Source organism: Rhamphochromis longiceps, linkage group LG6 (genome assembly GCF_057381845.1).
Source record: "Rhamphochromis longiceps isolate RC_006_pf linkage group LG6, R_longiceps_female_GT1.1, whole genome shotgun sequence".
Lineage (NCBI taxonomy): Eukaryota > Metazoa > Chordata > Actinopteri > Cichliformes > Cichlidae > Rhamphochromis > Rhamphochromis longiceps.
The window spans coordinates 22285567-22306775 of record NC_140562.1 but is presented as its reverse complement, the minus strand read 5'-3'; the positions used below and the strand labels follow the sequence as shown (position 1 = coordinate 22306775).

The following is a 21209-nucleotide window of genomic DNA, read 5'->3' as shown; positions in this document are numbered from 1 at the left end:
TATGGGCCACTTAGGGATTGAACGCACTCTCGACCTGGTGAGAACAAGGTTTTACTGGCCAAGGATGGCTGCAGATGTTGAGAAAAAGGTTAAAACCTGTGATCGCTGTGTTCTGAGAAAATCCCTTCCTGAAAAAGCTGCTCCTTTGGTCACCATAAAGTCCACCAGACCTCTTGAGCTTGTTTGTATGGACTTTTTGTCCATTGAGCCTGATAGGAGCAATATTAAGGACGTCCTCGTACTTACAGACCACTTTACTAAGTATGCCATTGCCGTCCCAACTCACAATCAGAAAGCTCAAACAGTTGCCAAGTGCCTGTGGGATAATTTCATTGTCCATTACGGCATTCCTGAACGTTTGCATAGTGACCAAGGGCCTGACTTTGAGTCACACATCATCAAAGAACTATGCAACATCCTGGGTGTTCACAAGATTCGTACTACGCCCTACCATCCTAGGGGAAACCCTGTAGAGCGTTTTAATAGGACGCTGTTGAGCATGCTTGGCACATTGGAAAACAAGGACAAATCACAGTGGCATAGCTTTGTGAAACCATTGGTTCATGCGTACAATTGTACAAAGAACGACGTTACAGGGTACTCACCTTATGAATTAATGTATGGCCGTAAACCCAGATTGCCCATTGACCTGGCTTTTGGTCTTCCCCTCAGAGACGACGGCTACAAGTCACATTCGCAATATGTGCAAAGTTTGAAGTCACGTCTGGAAGAGAGTTACAGGATCGCGGCACAAAACGCAGCAAAAATTGCTGACAAGAATAAGACCAGATTTGACTTGCGTGTAACCGCTTCTAAATTGGAAGAAGGAGACAGAGTTTTAGTGCGTGCTGTACGCCTAAGAGGGAAACATAAGCTTGCTGATAAGTGGGAGTCAGATGTTTATGTGGTGGTAAAGCAGGCGGGAGATCTCCCAGTTTACACAATAAAACCTGAGAACAGAGACGCTCCTTGGCGAACTGTCCATCGAGATCTCCTACTCCCTTGTGGTTTTGTCACACCCACTAAGGAGAAGCCTGTTATGACAAACTCCACACGCAAGCCTGTAACACGGCAATCAGCTAAACAGTATGATGAGACTGAACCTTCTGAGACAGAGGAGGATACCGTTTGGTTTCGTGAGAGGCGTCCCAGAGAAACCATTCGATTCACCACATTGTACGAGATTCCAAAATCATCCCCTGACACCGATGATGGTGAGGCAGCACAGATAAATTTAACTGAAGACTGCTTAGCTGTTAATGATACGGTAGTCAGAGAAGACTTGTCTCATGGAAATGCAGAAATCATTTTGGAGGATACTGCCTTGGATGCCGTGAGTGAAAAACGCTCAGCTGCTGATGTACCTGGAAGTGGAAATGACTTAGCAGACACATCCACCTTTCAGGGAGATGTTCTTCTAAGCAGAGAAGACTCTGACAGTGAGCCTGAGGCCTTTAACAAAGAAGATTCACAACAGAGCGTGGAAGGTGATAAAACGGACACTCTTTGACGTTCAGTGAGGAATAGAGGTCCGCCAGGAAGACTGCAGTACACCCAGTTGGGTAATCCACTGATATCTATTGTGCAATCCTTATTCCAAGGCTTGAGCTTAGCTTTTACTGATGCTTTGCAAGAGAGTAAGGAGGTTGGAACTTACCAGGAGCCACTCTCTCAAGTGGTGAGGTCACAGCCATCTCCCATGCAAAGGGACTTGCATGAATTTAGGAGGGGAGAGTGTAGCCCAGTGGCAAACAGATGGAATTAGAGACTGTTTATTGTAATTATTATTAAAGGTGTTTTATTTTGTTCAGTTAAAAGCACTCATGATTGGAGAGAGACTCTAAAGAAAAAATCCAAATTATTTTGTATGGAATTGCATTATTTGTGTTATTTATTTATTTATTTTGTTTCTCAAAGGTTATTTTTTGACCTGGATACAAATGCAGTCCAACCAATGGGATTGTTTGTCCCGCCTTGTTTTTCATGTTTGGTTGCGCTGCTAAGGCTGCTTAGACCACACGCGCCATAGCAGTACCTGTGGGGAAAACGTGGTAGCTGTTGAAACAGCGAAGCTGTTGGTGTCTGCTTGATTAGCCGCCAGATTTGGATAGCCGAAGCTAGTTTTATGAATACGAAGTGCTTTGCACTGGTGAGTAACGAAACTGTTATAGCCGCTGATCGGCATCCTGAAATGTTAATGTTGTTCGCTTCAAAAAACAAACGCTAATGGTGACGGTACTATGCAAGTAGCTAGCGAGTGTGCTAAACGCTCACTCCCGTTGTTAAGCGTTAGTTGAGAACTTATTAGCTGTTGTTAGGTTAAGGAAAAAACAGTATGTCTATCTGTTGTATTGAAATGTTTTATTGTGTTACTTTTATTCATCACTGTTGTTACTTGACCGTGAGCAGAGTATATTGAGTTTGCTGCTTTTAATGAGCAGTGTGAATTGCTTTAATGATTGGTGATAGCTACATTGCCATGTAATGAAAACGTTTAGAATTTGATTAGTTGTACAACATTAGAAATTGAAACACATTTTGTTCATGATTTATACTTTAAACAGAAGTGTTAGTTAAGTGTGAACCGTGTTCATTTGAAGTAATTCTGACCTCACTCTTAGGTCAGGTTTTTTGAGTTGGAGAAAGGAGCCGAGACTCCTCGGAGAACATTGGATTACAGACTTTGTGGAAATCCGCAGAAGAGGAATAATTTTCCATTGCAATGGATGGCGAGCCACAGCCCATTTGGAATTGAATCTTGAAGTCTGGTTGCCTGAACTGTGGTAGGACAAAACAGTGCAAACCATACATCGATCGTGGACTGAACTCACACCAATAACTCACCAGATCACCAAACAGGCCTGATCTGGATCCTATTGACACTTTAAAAGACCCGGGTCTAACATTCTTTTCTTTTTTATTTTGGGTATCTGTGCGCGCACACACAATTTTGGTTGTTATTGTAAAGGCAATACAGTGCACAAATTTCAAATACAGTTGAACTATTGCTTCATCATTTGCAGTTGTGTTTTCATTGTGGTTACCCATCCTCTGGGCTCCTGTTGTTCCTGAAATCTTCTGATTTGCCCATTGTTTATATATTTTGTTACATACTGGTTACATAAGTGTAGCCCAGGCTATCCTTATTTATAAATTACTCTGAGGGATAATCAAGACTTTAAACATCTTGTTAGCAGACATTCACACTTATCTGAAGTGGGCTCACATTCAGAGAGGGTCAAAGTTGTGCTATTTAAAACGCTAAATTGTTATCACATGAAAGTGCACATCTTGAGGCTCTGAAACATTAAGAAACAGTGAAAGTAAGGTAAAAGAGCTCCAGGCAAATTCTTCAGAGAACAAGTTATAGAGTGTCAAATTAGAAACAGCCTTCCGTGGTCTGAGCCATTGTGCTTCAGAGAAAGACTGAGGGGTGTTGTGATTAAAATGAGCGCCCATATTAAACCTAAAATGTGGCAAGGGCACCGTGCTTGAAAGAGTAGAAGATCATAAATCTAACTGAGTGACGACTGCAGATTTTAGAAGCTGAGTTGTGTTGAATGTCTGGCATTAGCATTAATATAAAAATGGACAAAATATAAAATATGAGGTAATATTTTGAAAAAAATAAATAAAATAAAGCCCGTTTGCTCGAGGCTTCAGAGAACAGTCAGCAGTATGGTTGCTGGAGGTTCCTGACAGTCATCAGGTAAAAATGCACTGTGTAAACAAATACACAGTGCTACTCCAAAAACCTCCTTGTCCTTGCACTGCTCGCTAACAGTTTGCTGCAGTACCACATAGTTTGCATGGAAGATGCACACGTTTCTGCAAACACCCACCAGCTACTCACTGAGCAGAAAGTGCAATACAAACAGTTCCTTCAAAGTAAAAGTTCCACATTACAGAAAGTGCAATTTTTCTGCAGACAGCGTCAAAGTCTGCAGCAAACTTTGACACGCTATGATGCGTACGGAATTGTTTCCATACATGTTCATTTAACAATATGTGGCAAGTTATTTTTTTCCCTTTGGTTTTTTTCTGTTTAGGTTATAATATAAACTGTCAGATGCTTAAAATAATTCAAGCACACATTCCATTTTAACACAAAACCTCACATTCTATTTATATAATCAGACAACAGAAATTTTCTGTCAAGTAAATGTTTCACATGCAGAGCACCAAGCCAGTGGTGTCACTTCAAAGCCAACGATTGCTTAACGAAATCTGCTGATAACATTTTAAAACAAACTATTTCAAGGAGGCAGCGTACTTCGATTCACAGAAGAACTAGATGTGCCTGATCGGCACTTCACTTTGGACTTTACATCATAAACATGCATCATGGAAAACAAAGGCAATCTTTTGATTAGTGCTGCAATATTTAGTTTTAACGCTGCTGGCTGAACACAACCCAAGTTGCACAACCTGATGGAACAGGCTGCATCAGACTGCAGGAAAGCCAAATAAATTGCATGATTGTTGTTAGTCACAACGTGCAGTGTCCATATACAGACTGTAATTAATGGCAGGTCTCTGTAATTTTGAGCAACATCAAAGCCCGTAGTGTTGCACAAAAGCTTTTAACTGTATACGAATGAAAAACAATTGCTGTTATTCTTGGCTCAGCTTTTTAGGGCACAGAGAGAAGAAGAAAGCAAGAAAGAAAAATGAGGATTTTTTTTTCTGCATACAAGACAGACCTAATGAGTAATTAATTTAAGGAATATAATTTCTGTTTAGGCTGCTCACTCTAATTGACCTAAATGTGAAGTATTACTCTGGACAAAATCTACAAATGTAATTTAATGTGAGTGCGCGCTGCCTGTGAACCATCTCTGTAATAAATTGATTTAAAACAAAGGAAACAAAATGGAAAAGTTTTTTCTTAAATGAAAAACCTTCAACAAAAGTACTCACTTTTTTGGATCATAAAAATCCATTGCCCTTTTGACCTTGTTGTAAGCAGCAACCTTAAATGGAACAATTTCGAGGGTGATGAGGCCCGGAGCCATGGTGAGCACCTTGGCTCCGTGAGTGGGCTCGTACAGGTCCTTTCCTGTGGCAGGGTGAGGCATGCCTGCAGGGTCACGACCAACAATGTAGAAATTGGCCCCGGCCACCATTCGTGCTCTGCAATGCCACTGAACCTGTGGACAGAGAGAACAAAGAAAATGCTATAGCTGTGAAACTAACACTGCTCCACTTGTGTGGGATTTATAAAGACACACAATATGTCTTTATGACAAGTGTGCAAGACTGTACTAAAACACAGCAATCTGGGTAATGAAAGCAGCAACAATGACACTGTTAATAGCTCAATCACACTAGAGTCAAAATAGCACGACAACCTTTCTGCAACTAGGAAAAACTGTTGGTTGCCAGGTGATTCTGGCAACCACAATCCTCCATCGCAAGGTGCGGGACGACTGGTTGGAGGACTGCAACATGTCTCCAAATGGTCTCAATCTGACAGAGACTGACTGCATTCACTCTCATGCAGGCTGATGAAGGTTTGCAAATATCTGCATTTATAAATGCAGACAGACTGCCAACACATTTCAATCCGAGTCAGTCTACACCAGGGGTCAGCAACCTTTAACACCCCAAGACCCGGTTTCCACGCAAAAGAAAACACTGGGAGCCGCAAATATCTTCATTTTAGATGTCAGAAAGTAACACTGTATATACTGTTTTTTACTTTTATGCTTTGTGTGAACAACTAAGGTGTGTTGCTTATGAAATCCTTGAAGTGCTACAGAGAAAGTTACATTTTATTTATGTAATTGACACATTTTGAACTCTTAATGAAATATAGCAAAAGGAAAGACACCCAGCTGAACTAAAATGATCCATGTAGCAAACAAAAAGTGTTGTGAGCCGCCACCCTTATATCGCCTTTGGGCTTTTGGAGCCTTGACCTGACTTTTAAAAAATAATTGGAAAAAAAGGACTATGCTGCTAAAAGATGAAAAATAGATATTTGCAAAATTCTGCCTAAATATGTATTTTACCTGGTTAATGTGTGTGGCGTGGCTTGGTCTGCAGCGCCGCTGCAGGGGAGGCGACGCACCTGAGCGGCACCGGCAATCAGGCCTCGCCGCCTTAATGTCTGTGCTATCTATGCTGTTGTGTTGGTGTGTGTCGGGCTGTGAGCTGAAAAGCTACAGCCGGCTGTATGTGTACAGCAACCGTGTGTGAAAAGTGGTCAATAAAGAGATGCTGAAAAGCGTGTTCATGGAAACATCGTCGGGTCTGCCGTGATATGTTTACAATGGGACTTCTGCTCCTGAACCTCTGCGCACAGCGTCTGCAAATCGGGGCTGTACAAGTCACTTTCATCTTTACGCAGGACTGTAAGCTGTCATCTGTGAGGCGTGAGCGGTGTTTGTCTTTAACATAGTTCACGGTGGAGAAGAGCTGCTGACATAATGTAGATCCGAAGATCCATAATTGGCCTACCTGGGGTTGAAAGTCTCGATAAATGCACGGTGTTTCGGCAGGTATGCTGGCTTCCGCGAGTGTGACGCTTATTTCAACCAATGAAAAAAATAATAGAATATGATTTTATTTTTATATTTCAATATCACAATAATCTTCCAATTTAGAACTACAAGTTAAAAAAAGAACATAAATAAAATACACTTCAGCTAAATACTTCTAATTTATTTTCCCAAACCACACGGAGCCGCACTATAAGGACTAAAGGTTGCCGACCCCTGGTTTACACCAATAAGCACAACTCGACTCTCTTTGCTCTCGGGTGCTCAACTCAACTAGCTGCAGATTTTGATTATATTCTCATACAAAAGCAATGCTGCAGAGCACCATTTGGAGGAATTTCTAAATTATCATTTCAGAACTGTGAGGTTCTGGATTGACTCTGAACGTATCAAATGTCTGTGTATGTAGACAGCAACAATTGGTTGTTTTCACTGATTTATCATGCTTAATTGGTATATTATTATCACAAACAGATTGCATGTAATTGCCAACTTGACCCCATTCCCTAACTCACTGCACTGAAAGCAGACTGAGTGCAACACATTTTATTGCTGCCTTGATGCACCACAGTTACTTTGAAGGCAGCAACTGACTGCAAGTGATCACAAACCTGGTCCTTGTCTTCAAAGCAACCATTTCAAAGGTGATGGAACTGCACGTTTATTGCACACGGTCACATTAACTTTGGTTGTTGCTTTTCTCCTACGCTGTTGCTGTTTTTCATTATCAATAACATCAGAAACTGGACTTTTTGCCTTGAAAATTACTATTACTACTGCCATTAGGTTTCTACATGTTCTACATGATTTTTAGATAAGACTGAGGTAACAGCAAGCCTTTAATGGGCTAAAGAATACTTTGAAAATTGTATTAATGAAGAGGAGGTTCTACATCTCTGTGGAAAACCAAGTCAGAAAAACTATACTCAGGTTGCGACCGTGCATAGTTTTCAAAAATCTCCCTTTCAGAATTAGAAACTGATTAAATTCGCAGGCTGAGATCCACCATCCTGCAATCTGCTCTCAATAATTTGTAACATATCTTTCTGATTATCATAAATGAGTGATTAAAAGATTCTCAGCTACAATCAGTCACACACAGAGGTTTGTGTATGGCATGAAAACGTTAAACAGAGCGCCTCAAGACAACTGTAAATTTCCTTTCCTGCCATTTTTCACTCTCAGAAATTTGCAAAGAAATCATGCGACAGCCCACTTCCTTTTCTGCCTGTTGTTATTATTCAGAGCTGCAGCCACGCTTTTGTTCTCTATCACGTTTGAAGCGAACCTGATGCCTTGTTTGAAGAAACCTCAAACATTCTTGATAATCATTACCTCAGTTGGCCCTGCATACATCATGGGTGAGGGAAAAATGGCAACAATGGTAGATTCTGGATTCAGAACGCCCTCCTCCAGCACAGCAGCATGCTGCTTCATTCTCCAAGGCAGTGGCACGTCATCATCTTTGGTCCAACCTCCTAGTGGGTGGAGCAGCAGAACAGGCCGACGGTAGCCTCGCTCGATCAGACGCTTGTGGGTGTCCTGCATCAGGAGAGCATGCCCGTTGTGGACAGGGTTACGCAGCTGAAAGGCAAATACAGCATCTAGACAGAGAAAAAGGAGGAAACAAGTTTGTCAAATGGCAACCAAACACATCTGCAAAGCAAAAGCAAAGCAAACAAAAGAAAATCATCTACACACAGAAATCATCTAGCTGCTTCATGCACATGAACCACATACAGTCTGTGTATTATTGATGAAGTGTTGAATAACACTGTAGTCTTTTCTCTTGGGACCTTCCTACTGTGATGCTGTTATTTATTTACCAAATAAACAAACAAGTGAGTAGACTGAAGGCACCAGACTGCTTAAAGTTTTCCTCTTGTTTTAAAAGAGAAGGAAGGTAGCTGTTTATAAATACTGGGGCATTACCATCACTCTCCCTGGTTCAGAATGTCATCACTGGGTTAATTTAGCTCTGACAGAAAATAAACAAACAGATATTGTTCCAATACCTGCATTCATTTCTTTGAACTTCTGTTTGAGCTCAGTGGGTGTCAGTCGGTATTGGTCGAGACCGTCATTCCAACAGATCTTGTCCAGAACCTGCAGGTCACCACCGACCAGCCAGTCCCCGCTTTCCATCACCATCTGAAATAGGAGCCACAGTGATCGTGACGGTGAACGCAACACAAACATAAACCAGATTTAAGACACCGCTCTTTAAAAGTCTCACTCTGTTGGAACCACTCCAGGGTGAATTCAAATAAACCCCTCAGTTATTACCCAGTTGCAAAAGGACAAAATGAAATAAATCAAAGTCTTGGTGAGTTGTTAAACAGCCAACAAAACTCTGCTGTGCTTTCCCCTCAGCATTTGTTAATTTCAATAACAGACAAAATCAGATTGCATTCCGCAACGAAACCTGGGGATGAACTCATGACCACAGCGCAGAGAAATTTTCCCCTCGTGAGATTCATCCAACAATGTCACCAAAGTGCTCAGGAAGGATCCAGGCAAAGGCTGCTATTGTTTCAGGCAATATCTTCCACCTGCTTCCTGTGGCACTTTTGAGACTGTAGCTAGAGTTACTGAAAGCACTGGCCTGCACATTGTTAATGTGATACAAAGTGACAAATTTCAGACCAAGCAGCAAACGCATCACAGCTCCAGCATTTAGACTGTGAACTGAAATAAGACCAAAAATAAAAATGAAAACAATAAGTGGACAAAAAAAAAAAAAAACCTGTCTGTCATTATTTTGTTGACATGTAATTTATCATCTGAGTACGCTTTGATATCCATACTTTACAAACACACTGATTCCAGTTTGAGCTGGCAAGCTATATATAGAAATCTGAATCTTGTCAGCAGAGGAGTGTCTACGTGATGCGATCAATAACCACCTGCCCTCAAGTGCTCCAGCTTGTCTGCTGCTCACCCGATAAAAGTCACGACATACGCTTTACAGCACTGATAGCACTGAACAATAGGATAGGCAAATCACCACAGATTTTGCCAACATAAGTCAACAGAAAACAAAACGTCTACAAGGCTGTATGAAAGCAGGAGGTCTAAATCTGCGATGTTTACCCATTATAATTTCTCTATGACTTCATTTGTAAAAGGGGGCACTAGCCAAATAAACCACACCATAGCTTCCAGTGCCGTGGATTTCATGTCTGAGTGACAGACAGGCAAACAGGAAGCGTGTGGATTAACAACATGTTCCGTGGAGCAGAAAAGAGCCTGGATCAGAACGTCGTAGTCATGAATGAAGGAGTGTGCTGACAGATTGGTTCTGGTGTTGGGAGTTAAACATTCACTCGTGTATACATACATACATTCTAATGAGTGAGAGCTTAATTAGAGCAGGCTGAACACATGATAAGTTAAAGTGGATAAAGAACGACGGTTCGGGAAACACAGAGCATGTGGCATGTGCCTAAATCCAGAAATGAGACATCAGGTGTTGACACTAAGGAGTCACGGCATCAATTCATGAAGCCTGCAGCTTCTAATACATCTTAAAACACATTACCATGCCAGACTCCATTATGAATAAAGTGAAAGAAGGAAATCTTTGAAAATTAAAAAAAGAAAACTGCCAATAGTGGTGCGATATTAAGAGAGCTGTTAAGCCAGAGGTTAAAAGTAAGTCTGACCCAAGAGTGCAAAATCACTAGACACCACAAAGACTATTAATTTTGACTTAAACCTTTGCCAATAAGCAGACTGCACTAATCCACAAAACAGCCACTTTTAAAAGTTTACTAAGGTGAAATTAAAAACAAACTGTGTCACCAACACCAAAAATTTCTGCTGCTTTCCATCAACCCATTGACACTTTAAGCCAGATCATTTCAGGACATTAGCACACCAGAGCGTCTACCTGAGCCCCACAGCGCTTGATAAGAGACACATGGAAACAATTCCTCGATCTACTTGGAGATGGGCTGGGTGAGCAAAAAGGTGGAAGCTGGCAAATGAGCAGTACAATCTCAAACACATTTAGTTGAAGGCTGAGCAAGAGACTCTGGATCCAACTATAACACCTGCAATATGAGGGTGTACCAAAAAGATCAAGTGATTACACTGGGCGTCCTGACAGACTGAGAAAAACTCCACTCCTCCGCCTATTCAGTCTTTCCATAAGCAATGCGCAAAGGCCAGCTGGGATCTGTGTTCTATCAGTGCCGAATCCAGGGAGGCAGTTTGCTTTCACATGCAGCATGTTTATCACACAGTACTCTGAGACAGACAGTCTGGAGCTCTGCAGATGGTCTTCAGTAGTTTCGCCAAGGCTCAGCTTCTATACCATTTCTAACATACTAGCCCATATTGTAAATTCAATCTTCCCAGCAGGAGAGAATTCATTTAAAAAAAAAATGTTTAAAAAGCCTGAACAGCCAAGGAATGATCTTTGCATTTGTGCCTTTTTTTTTTTTTTTTTTTCCATAAAACATGTACTAAATGTTATGTGTATGCATTTAATAGTTGAGTGGTTCATGGGGTGTGAAATAGTTCTGGATTGAATTATGAAAGTCTCTTCATCTCTAATATGAATAGTTACACACTAAAACTTACAGGATGGTTAGCCTACTGTAGAGCTCTCAGTCAGAATGCCTAGATTTTGCAGCCTATCATTCAATCCAGACGGACAGGCTAAAAAAAAAAAAAAAGACTGCACGCTAATCTGAGCTCTGTTTTTGTTTGTTGATGGGATATTACTTTTGGCTGTGAGATAAGAAACTGTGGAAGTCAAGTGAACAGGGTGTGTATCCCACATTGTTCAGGCTACCCCTGCTGGAGAGCAAGTGCTAGCTGTCTATGGATATTTGGCTTATGTCTTCTTAAAACAAACCGAGGTCACCCTTGCTTTTTCTTGAAAGTGATGCCATCCCTTAGCTAAAGCACCTGGTAGTGACAACCCAAGCTTCATGGGGTAGCCTTTTTTCTTTTGACTGTGTGCAATATGAGGATACCTGCACGAATAGTACAGGTGCAGTCTATTGGCACAGGCCCTGGAAAATATCAACAGTTTTACAAATAGTGAATGCATTTACCGTGTGTATATTACACTATTTCACTTCCAAGGAAACAGTGTTGAGTGCCTGACGATGGAAGAAACTGAAGTTCCACAATAAATTTTGAGAACTGCTATAAACATCAAGAAGTAATTAATCCTGGCTGCTATTGGAGGTGCGTTTCACCTGTCTCCACTGGCATTTATGAGACAGCCCCTGGACTTACTGACTGGGCTGTGCGATGCTGATGTGATACAAAGAGACAATTTTCTACAGACTAAGCAGCAAACACAGCAAAGCTCCCGTGCCGAGACAGAAAGAACCAAAACAGAAAGGCCACAAATGAAAAGCTGAAGATGACAAAGAGAAAACCATGTTGCTTATTTTGTTGATATGTAATTTATCATGTGAATATGCTTTGATATCCATACTTTGCAAACACCCTGATTTCAATTTGGTCTGGCAAACCATACATACAAATCTGAATGTTGTCAGCAGCACGGGTGTCTACGTGAGGCGATCAATAACCACTTGGCTCTGTTATAAGATGTTTTCAGGATCATGTTGTGATTTGTTTTCCACACTCTAATTACTCCAACCTGTCCACTGCTGACCCGATAAGAGTCACGAATGATGCTTAACAGCCTTATTCTCTGGAGAGATCAACAGCATAGGAATGTCTGTATTGATTTTCCTAACAAAAGTGAATGGAAAACATGATGTCAATGTGGATAAATCAAAGGAGGGGGCCAACATATACATACGTATCCACTCTGTTTAACCCTCTTAACTGCCCCATAATTTCACATGTGAACACAGAGTTAGCCAAATAAACAGCCACTACAACACCACAATTCAAATGAATTCTAGACATTGCCAATATCCCGCCCTGCTTCACTGAGCAAAAACTGGAAGGTTGAATGCACCACTCCTCACAGGCACTGACCTTGATGTAAGGGTGGTCCTTGCAGGTGGTTCCCCACTGCCGAGCACAGCGCTCTTCTTTTCGATGTTCGTAAAACTCGGGATTACGAAGGATGGCCACTCGCCTACCCGCGTAGACCAGGGCCATAGCTGTCGCGCCATCCAAACGCTCTTTATCTGAAGTTGACACTGGCAGCACGATAGGCACAGAGAGGTTGATCACGCCACCTATGGGGTGAAAAATGCTGATTCATGGAAAAAGAAAGAATCCACAATCTGAAATAGCCTGAAAACATTTCAGATCATTTTTCTCGTCAAGGAGTTCAAGTGTGTCCTGGTCAACTGAATTATTGATGAAGCTATCAGTGTTAATAGTTTCCCGAGGGAGTTTTTCAGTAATTACAGGTGTTGTAGAAACCTTGTAAATGACTGATTTTACTTTGGGTTTTTGATAAATTTGGAACAAAAATTCTAAAAATAGTTTTAAATTGCCAGAAATGTAAATTGTATCTGCTTTAAAAAATTTTGAAAAGTCCAAAGACACTAAGATTAGGCAACACACAAAAGGCAGGTTAAAATGCCCAGAGACTGGGAATGTGCAACAAAATATCCCGACCATTCTTGTAAAGTATAACGTTGTACGGCTTCAGGCTAAATGTGGAATATATGTTTCAACCACTGAATACAGTGAATCTTCAAGGCTGCAATTTAAGAAGCTGGAGAATAAATATCCTTACTCTACACTCTACACTGAGTGAGACCCTCTCTCACTCATGAGTTAATCCGCAGTCTTTTGCAGCATTTATTTCACCATGCACGTTGATGAAAATATTGAGACCAGCACGTTTTTCACAGATCAGCTAAAAAATATAAAATAAAATAAAAATATAAATTAAAAAAAAATGTGTAACTGTGACTGCTGCTAGCCCCAACTCTCCCTGGACCTTCCTTTGGTCCCCTCTGTCACAAAGTAGAGCTTACAGATGGTTCCAATAAAATGCACACACAAGCCTGCCAAATGTCCAAACGAGGGAGACACAAAATGAATATATTGGGGTTTCTGTTTTGTCAACTACTTGATTAGCAGAACTTTCAGTTCTATGCTTCCTGACCAGTTTTAGCATAAATTGTGTGTAATCAATCCTCCAACTGTCAAACCTCTGGAACATGGTGACAATGGGAAATGGCTGTGTGTAGTGTTGATCAATGCACAAGCTTTGTCCTCCACATTCCAGTCCTCAGGACTAACAGCAAAGTGACTCATAACTTCTAATCTATACACAAACTTATACAGCATGCTTAAAATATGTGTAAAATATGAATATTGTGAGCATGCATAAATACATTTACTATCCACTTCATTACATACGCCTTGCTAGTACTGTTTTGGATCCCCTTTGCCTTTAGAACTGCCCTAATTCTTCGTGGCACAGATTTAACAAGGTGATGGAAACATTCCTCAAAGATTTTGTTGACATGATAACATCACGCTGTTGCTGCAGATTTGTCGGCTGCACATCCATGATGCAAACTTCCTGTTCCACCTCATCCCAAAGATTTAGATTGAGATCTGGTGACTGCCGAGGACATTTGAGTAGTGATCTCACTGCCATGTTCAAGAAACCAGTTTGACTGGTCATAACAGGATGGTCAGCAACAACATTCAGGCTGTGGTGTTTGAATGATGCTCAGTTGTTACAAAGGGACCTAAAGTGTGCCAAGAAAACATCCCTCAGACCATTACAAACACCACCACCATTATGAACTGATGAGTAGACACTTTCATGTTGTTTATACAAAATTCTGAGCACATCTGCTTCAGGTTTCCACATTCAGAGATGCTCTTCTGCACACTTTGGTTGTAATGAGTAATTATTTAAATTACTGGTTCCCTCCCATCAGCTTCTGAGAGAACTGCCACTCACTGGATATTTTCTCTATTTCAGTTCAAACAGAAAGCTATTTTCTGTTTTAGGTAATTATTGTGTCAGCATTAAACTCCACCTAATGCCCAGCCGCATGTTTAATGAGTTTCCTGTGAATATATAATAATCTTACCATCCAATAGGCAGTCAAAATGAAGACATTGCAAAAACTCTCTCTCTCTCATGAAACCATTGAGAGGAGTGGCCCAGCCTTCAGCCAGCACCTGTACCCACTGCATGTCCACCTGAGGATTAAACAGTCACATACATAAGAGAAAAGGTAAATCTATCAGAGGATACTCGGATAACAAAACGATTATCATTTAGCTTTACTTATTAAAACGCTTTGTGATATTGAGATATTCACCTTCCCAATCTGTACAGCAGGAAGTGTCTCTGCATCAGCTTTGGCCAGATCCAGTTTGTTCTCTTGAACGTACAGCTCTTTCACTTCATACGAAGCATCGACAGGAACTATATCCTGCAAAGTTTAAAATCAGGATATCAAATTAATAGGTATAAAGAAATTATTCCAAAACATCACACATAATGAAGATGCTGGTAAAGGAATTTGTGCATATGTGCATATATATATATATATATATATATATATATATATATATATATATATATATATATATATATGAATGAAACAAAGTGGAGATGCATTAGCATCAACATCCACACAAATGTGATACTTTCCTGCCATCTAGTGGCTCACAGAAAAACAACAGCACTGTAATGCATTAAGTCTGAACTTATAGGCTCCAGCTTAACCTGTGATGGTGGTGTAAAAGATGAGGGAGCTAATTGGTAGAAGAAAAATAGCATCAGCACCAGATATTTCCTCTCCTCACCCTCTCCTGAAGAAGGTCAACAAGCTGCTGTATGCACTCATTCACGTTGCAGGAGTCGGTCTTCAGCACCAGCTCTGGTGCCTCTGGCTTCTCATACTCCGAGTCAATGCCAGTAAAACCTGATTACCAAAAAGAAAAAAAAAAAAGCACAATCTGAGCTCTGTTTTGTTTTTAAATAAAATATATTTACACCTAAGCAGCAGGTTATTTTTTCCTATTTTTATATTTTTATATGTTTGAGATGAACACAATATGAAATACAGAGCTCCAATTTAAAATTCATACTATTAAACACATCTGTGTGATAGTTTAGTTGTCAAACAGATCGATTAACCTGATAAGCTGAATCAGATCGTTTCTTATTTCAGTACAAACAAAATGCAAAAGCAAGGAAATGAGGTAGATTGAACATATTTCACAAGCAGTAGTCAGACTGTTGAAATATGTTGCATGCTTGCTTGCCTCCTGACCTAAAGAATAGTTGAGAGCACATTTTGAGCCAACATTTTAGCTCTAAAAAGGTACATGCATGAAGTGTTTCACACCAACCATACACATAACATACAATCATACAGGCAGGTAAAAAATACAGAAATGTAATATATAAATTCAAAAATTTATATCACTCAGTTAACATAAACCTCGTGAGCTACAAAAACAAGATAAACGAGTGAGCGCAAAGCTCACGCTTGGTGCAGAACTTACTTTTAAAGGAACAGTATTGTATTTTCTAAACATGTATTCTTTGTTCATTTTAAATATACTTTAAGAATTTTGTGGCGCAGTAAAACTCTGTAAAGAGTAGCATGCTAGATCTTTACTGTAAACATGTAAGTGTAGATCATAGATAATAGGTAATGATTTGTAAAGAACTGGACATTAATAAGTTGAGCTTATAATAAGATGTTATACTACATTATGATATTTTATATTTTATACATTTTGGAGGTCAACTTGAAAGAAAGCCTGGTGTAAAATGTAAAAGTGAGACCAGAGGCCAAATGTGACATGATATTTGGGTGCAAATTATAATGTTATAATTACAATTCCCATATATCATTCCCTACATGCCAGTCTGTTGTCAATACAAACAATGAGAGTAAGAAACATAGTTTTCATAAATAGCTCTTTATACTATTATCATTTTGACCTTGAAGGAGAGGTCAGAGGTCAAATGTGACATGATTATTTAAATCTTTATATGGTACTTTCTGTATGTCGACAATACCAGCCACACTTGTAAGACACACAGTTTCTAAGTTATAAGTCTTTTTAAAATGTTTTCTACCAATTAATCATTAAGTGGACCTTAACTTGAATTCATTTGAATTTAATTGACCAAAATTTATTGGACTCTTGACATGACGCAGCTCTACATCTGTACAAAGTTTTTTCTGAATTCATCCAAAATATTTCAGTGCCCATGTTTGCAGACAGAAATACACATATGCAAACGCAACCAAAAAAAAAAAAAAAACTTCCTTGGAAGTAATCATACTGTACCTGTTATCTCCCCTGCTCTTGCTCTCTTGTAAAGCCCCTTCACATCCCTCTGCTCACATACGTCCAGTGGGGCATCCACAAACACCTCAAAGAAAGGTAGCCCAGCAGCCTCATGGATCTTTCTGGCATTGAGGCGATCCTGATGGATGATAATAACATACAAAACTATGTATAAATAGGAAAGACAAAAAGTGAGAGCAAAACTTAGCTTGGTGTACTGATGATGGTGACAAATTAAGAGCCTAATTTACTGAAATACCACTGAGATCTAGGCACACTTCTCATTGTCATCATCTCTTTGTCTCATTCAGCTAACGCCTTCTTTGAGGAGCTACTCACCCTGCTGTAGGGAGAGATGAAACTGGCGATGCAGACGAGCCCTGCATCAGCAAAAAGCCGGGCCACTTCAGCAATACGTCTAATGTTCTCTTCACGGTCCTCTGGGCTGAACCCCAGGTTTTTGTTAAGCCCCTGACGGATGTTGTCCCCATCAAGTGTGTAGCAAGGGATACCATGACACACAAGGTACTCCTCCAGAGCCATGCTCACTGTGGTCTTCCCTGCACCAGACAAACCTTTACACAGAAGAAAAACAAAGGGTTAAACTAAGAAAACAATGACATCTTCATTAAGTCCAACTTAAAATCTCTACAAATAACATCTTTCAGCCTACCAGTCAGCCAAACAGTGCATCCTCTAAAGCCTCCTCTTGTGCCCACAACCTGCCCACGCTTGTTTCGGCTTACATGATGAGCTTGATAGGTGACATTAGTTGCCCGTTGCATTCCCTGAAATAATACAGATTTAATGTAAAGTCAGTGGAGTGAATACAAATTTTAAAGAAAAACTATTATTTGAATTATTTTCAACACCTTAGATTATGGGATAGGTTAATTGGAAAATCCAAATTGCCATTAGGTGTGAATGTGCGAATGAATGTGAGTGTGAATGGTTGTCTGTCCCTGTGTGTTGGCCCTGCGACAAACTGGCGACCTGTCCAGGGTGTACCCCGCCTCTCGCCCTATGACAGCTGGGATAGGCTCCAGCGCCCCCCGCGACCCTGAAAAGGATAAGCGGAAGCGAATGGATGGATGGATGGATGGACCTTAGATTATGTCTTAGGCAACATCATTAGAAGACATAGCATAAATTTTCACTGCTATGCAGATGACACCCAGCTCGATCTGTCCATGAAGCCAGATAACACACACCAATTAGTTAAACTGCAGGAATGTCTTAAAGACATAAAGACCTGGATGGCCGCTAACTTTTTGCTTCTTAATTCAGATAAAACTGAGGTTATTGTACTCGGCCCTGAAAATCTTAAAAATATAGTGTCTAACCAGATTCTTACTCTGGATGGCATTACCTTGGCCTCCAGTAACGCTGTGAGGAACCTTGGAGTCATTTTTGACCAGGACATGTCCTTCAATGCACATATTAAACAAATATGTAAGACTGCTTTCTTCCATTTGCGCAACATCTCTAAAGTTAGAAATATCCTGTCTCAGAGCGACGCTGAAAAACTAGTTCATGCATTTATTAGGGCTGAACGATTATGGAAAATAATCTAATTGCGATTTTTTGCCCCAATATTGCGATTGCGATGCGATATGCGATTATTTTTTAAGGTCTTTGTCTTCTGTATTATTAAACAAAGACAAGCAATACATCATATAGTATGGCCAATACTATATTACATTAATTTTAAACTGTTCTTTCCTGGAAGACAGACCTCTGTTATGATGACATGAGGTGATGCATGAATTGATGACTGACATTTTTATTTAACTTCTTCAATCACAACAGTATATTTGAACATACACAATAGTTTATTTTTAGCTTACAAACATCTGAGCATAAAGTGCTGACAAGGAACCCTGGTGTAAACATTAAAATGAAAGTCAGTACAATGTGCAGATTGCAGAAATATACATAAACAAAATCAGTGGCTTTACCACACTCAGTTTTTCGACATCTGTGAACTACTAGACAGTCATTCAATTAAAAAATAATATTAAATAAATAAAACTAATAAATAAAAAATACACACATCTTACTGATCTCTGCAGTCAGTAACATTACACATAAAGTGCAAACATAATAGCAATTGTATAAACACACACACAAACACGCCTTTAAAATTTAAAGGCGTGAAATTGGACGGTCTAGCCTTCTGATTAGCGTCACCGCTGTCTCGGTGGAGTTTAATAAACTCGGCCGTCTGCTTCTTGCTATCTAAAATATAACCAGACACTGGTGTAAATTCTCGACTGTCTCATATTTCTGTTTAATAAGTTTTCTGTTTGACGTTTAGTCAGCTGTGTGAAAACCAAGGAGGAACCCACCCGGGGGATTAATAAAGTTTTATTTTATCTAATCTAATAACTTTAATCTCAGCCAAACCGATTTACTCACGAACAAACAAAACACTGAAAAAAGCCCAACAATAACATTTTTAGGTTGTCTAAGTGACTTATATATTACGTTTAACCCGAGCAGCGAAACTCCGCGGTGATCTGAAAATGATGTGCCGGGAGTTGTGCTGTTCTCGGCCGCATCAGTAACCCTCGAGCTCCCGGCTAGCTGTCGAGCTGGTGGGTAGCAGACGCCTCTGAAAACGTCGAAGCACTTTTGCAAATATGGGATATCTTGATAAACTGAGCAGATATTTGATGTTTACACAACTACTTTCTCGCCTGAAAATATTTTAAAAGTTTATTTTGTGACCCAGAAAGATTAGTATGAGTAATTTTAAAACTTAGTAGCGGCCGCCATTGCTGGAAACTGGAGTTTGGCTGGGCCGCGCTATGAATTCTGGGATATGGTAGTAATTTAGACAGCCTTCGGCGCGTCGCTGTGACGTAATCGGTCTACAAATGCGGCCTCAGGAGGATGCAGCCCATGAATTTGGACATGTCCAGAGTATAATCGCAGCCTTTGCGGTTAGAAAATTGCACTTGATCATGTCGCGATATTATCGCAAATGCGATATATCGTTCAGCCCTAGCATTTATTACTTCCAGGCTGGACTACTGTAATTCATTATTATCAGGATGTCCTAAAAACTCACTGAAAAGCCTTCAGCTAATCCAAAATGCTGCAGCAAGAGTCCTGACAGGGACTAGAAAGAGAGAGCAGATTTCTCCTGTTTTGGCTTCCCTTCATTGGCTTCCTGTTAAATCCAGAATTGAATTCAAAATCCTGCTCCTCACATACAAGGTCTTAAATAATCAAGCTTGTAGTACCATATCACCCTATTAGAGCACTTCGCTCTCGCTCTGCAGAACTACTTGTTGTTCCTAGAGTATTTAAAAGTAGAATGGGAGGCAGAGCCTTCAGTTTTCAGGCCCCTCTTGTGTGGAACCAGCTTCCAGTTTGGATTCGGGAGACAGACACTATCTCTACTTTCAAGATTAGGCTTAAAACTTTCCTTTTTGCTAAAGCATATAGTTAGGCCTTAGTTATGCTGCAATAGACGTAGGCTGCCGGGGATTCCCATGATGCATTGAGTTTTTCCTTTCCAGCCACCTTTCTCACTCACTATGTGTTAACAGACCTCTCTGCATTGAATCATATCTGTTATTAATCTCTGTCTCTCTTCCACAGCATGTCTTTTATCCTGTCTTCCTTCTCTCACCCCAACCGGTCGCAGCAGATGGCCGCCCCTCCCTGAGCCTGGTTCTGCTGGAGGTTTCTTCCTGTTAAAAGGGAGTTTTTCCTTCCCACTGTCGCCAAAGTGCTTGCTCATAGGGGGTCATATGATTGTTGGGTTTTTCTCTGTATCTATGAAGCGCCTTGAGGCGACTTTTGTTGTGATTTGGCGCTATATAAATAAAATTGAATTGAACTGCAGAGCAGGAGGTAAGGATGATTTACATTATTAATCAATGCAAAAACTTTCCTAATTTACTAAAAACAGTGTGGTCTCAGAATCTCATCTCTGCTTTTCGTGGATGATGTGGTTCTGTTGGCTTCATCGGGTGACTGTTCTTGTTTATCCATTATTATTGTTGCCACATGTTAAGCTGCAGCTACAGGATACACACTGCTAGTACCATGCTGTGACAGCGCTGCAACAGTGTGTGACATTCAAACCAGATAAACCTGCGACACACCTCCACCTCGCTTCATTTTGTCCACATTTCCTCTCAAAACTTCTTATTTCATCTTGAATACATCAGAAATTTTTAAAGATGAAATATTCATGCTGCAATTCATTTCCCGGGTTGTCAATCAATCCAGTCCTTTTCAGCCACTTCAAATATCTCTACACGACTGTGGCATTTTATACTTGTTGCAATTTCTGCTGCCCTTTTGGCTAGAAAGAAAGGTGTTAAGATTGTTCTTTCTGGCTCAAAATAACTTTATAGCATTGATGTTTGAGACATGTTTGACAGATTATAAATTATTTGCAGATTACAGATGACAGATTATTTAGGCAATTATTTAACAATTCAGAAGCTTTAA

General features: G+C 40.2%; 1 protein-coding gene and 1 long non-coding RNA gene across 4 annotated transcripts in view; one reads left to right on the top strand and one right to left on the bottom strand.

The window, feature by feature from the left end:
- papss1 (3'-phosphoadenosine 5'-phosphosulfate synthase 1) overlaps positions 1 to 21209 on the bottom strand; it is a 34166-nt gene that overhangs the window by 12268 nt on the left and 689 nt on the right. For 2 of the 3 annotated variants that reach the window (XM_085409755.1, XM_085409752.1), the window contains exons 2-11: positions 17413 to 17527; positions 17079 to 17314; positions 16740 to 16878; positions 15237 to 15355; positions 14747 to 14860; positions 14513 to 14624; positions 12477 to 12682; positions 8519 to 8654; positions 7839 to 8107; positions 4921 to 5150 (exon numbers count right to left, since the gene is read on the bottom strand). In XM_085409755.1, the coding sequence (XP_085265881.1) occupies positions 4921 to 5150; positions 7839 to 8107; positions 8519 to 8654; positions 12477 to 12682; positions 14513 to 14624; positions 14747 to 14860; positions 15237 to 15355; positions 16740 to 16878; positions 17079 to 17314; positions 17413 to 17527 (1676 nt within the window). Of the gene's footprint in view, positions 1 to 4920; positions 5151 to 7838; positions 8108 to 8518; positions 8655 to 12476; positions 12683 to 14512; positions 14625 to 14746; positions 14861 to 15236; positions 15356 to 16739; positions 16879 to 17078; positions 17315 to 17412; positions 17528 to 17611; positions 17800 to 21209 lie in introns of all 3 variants that reach the window. The other variant, XM_085409753.1, reaches the window with a different exon arrangement.
- On the top strand, positions 1942 to 3016 carry LOC146667941 (uncharacterized). Its single transcript, XR_014912103.1, has 2 exons — positions 1942 to 2149; positions 2622 to 3016. It is a non-coding gene; the product is annotated as an uncharacterized LOC146667941 (long non-coding RNA).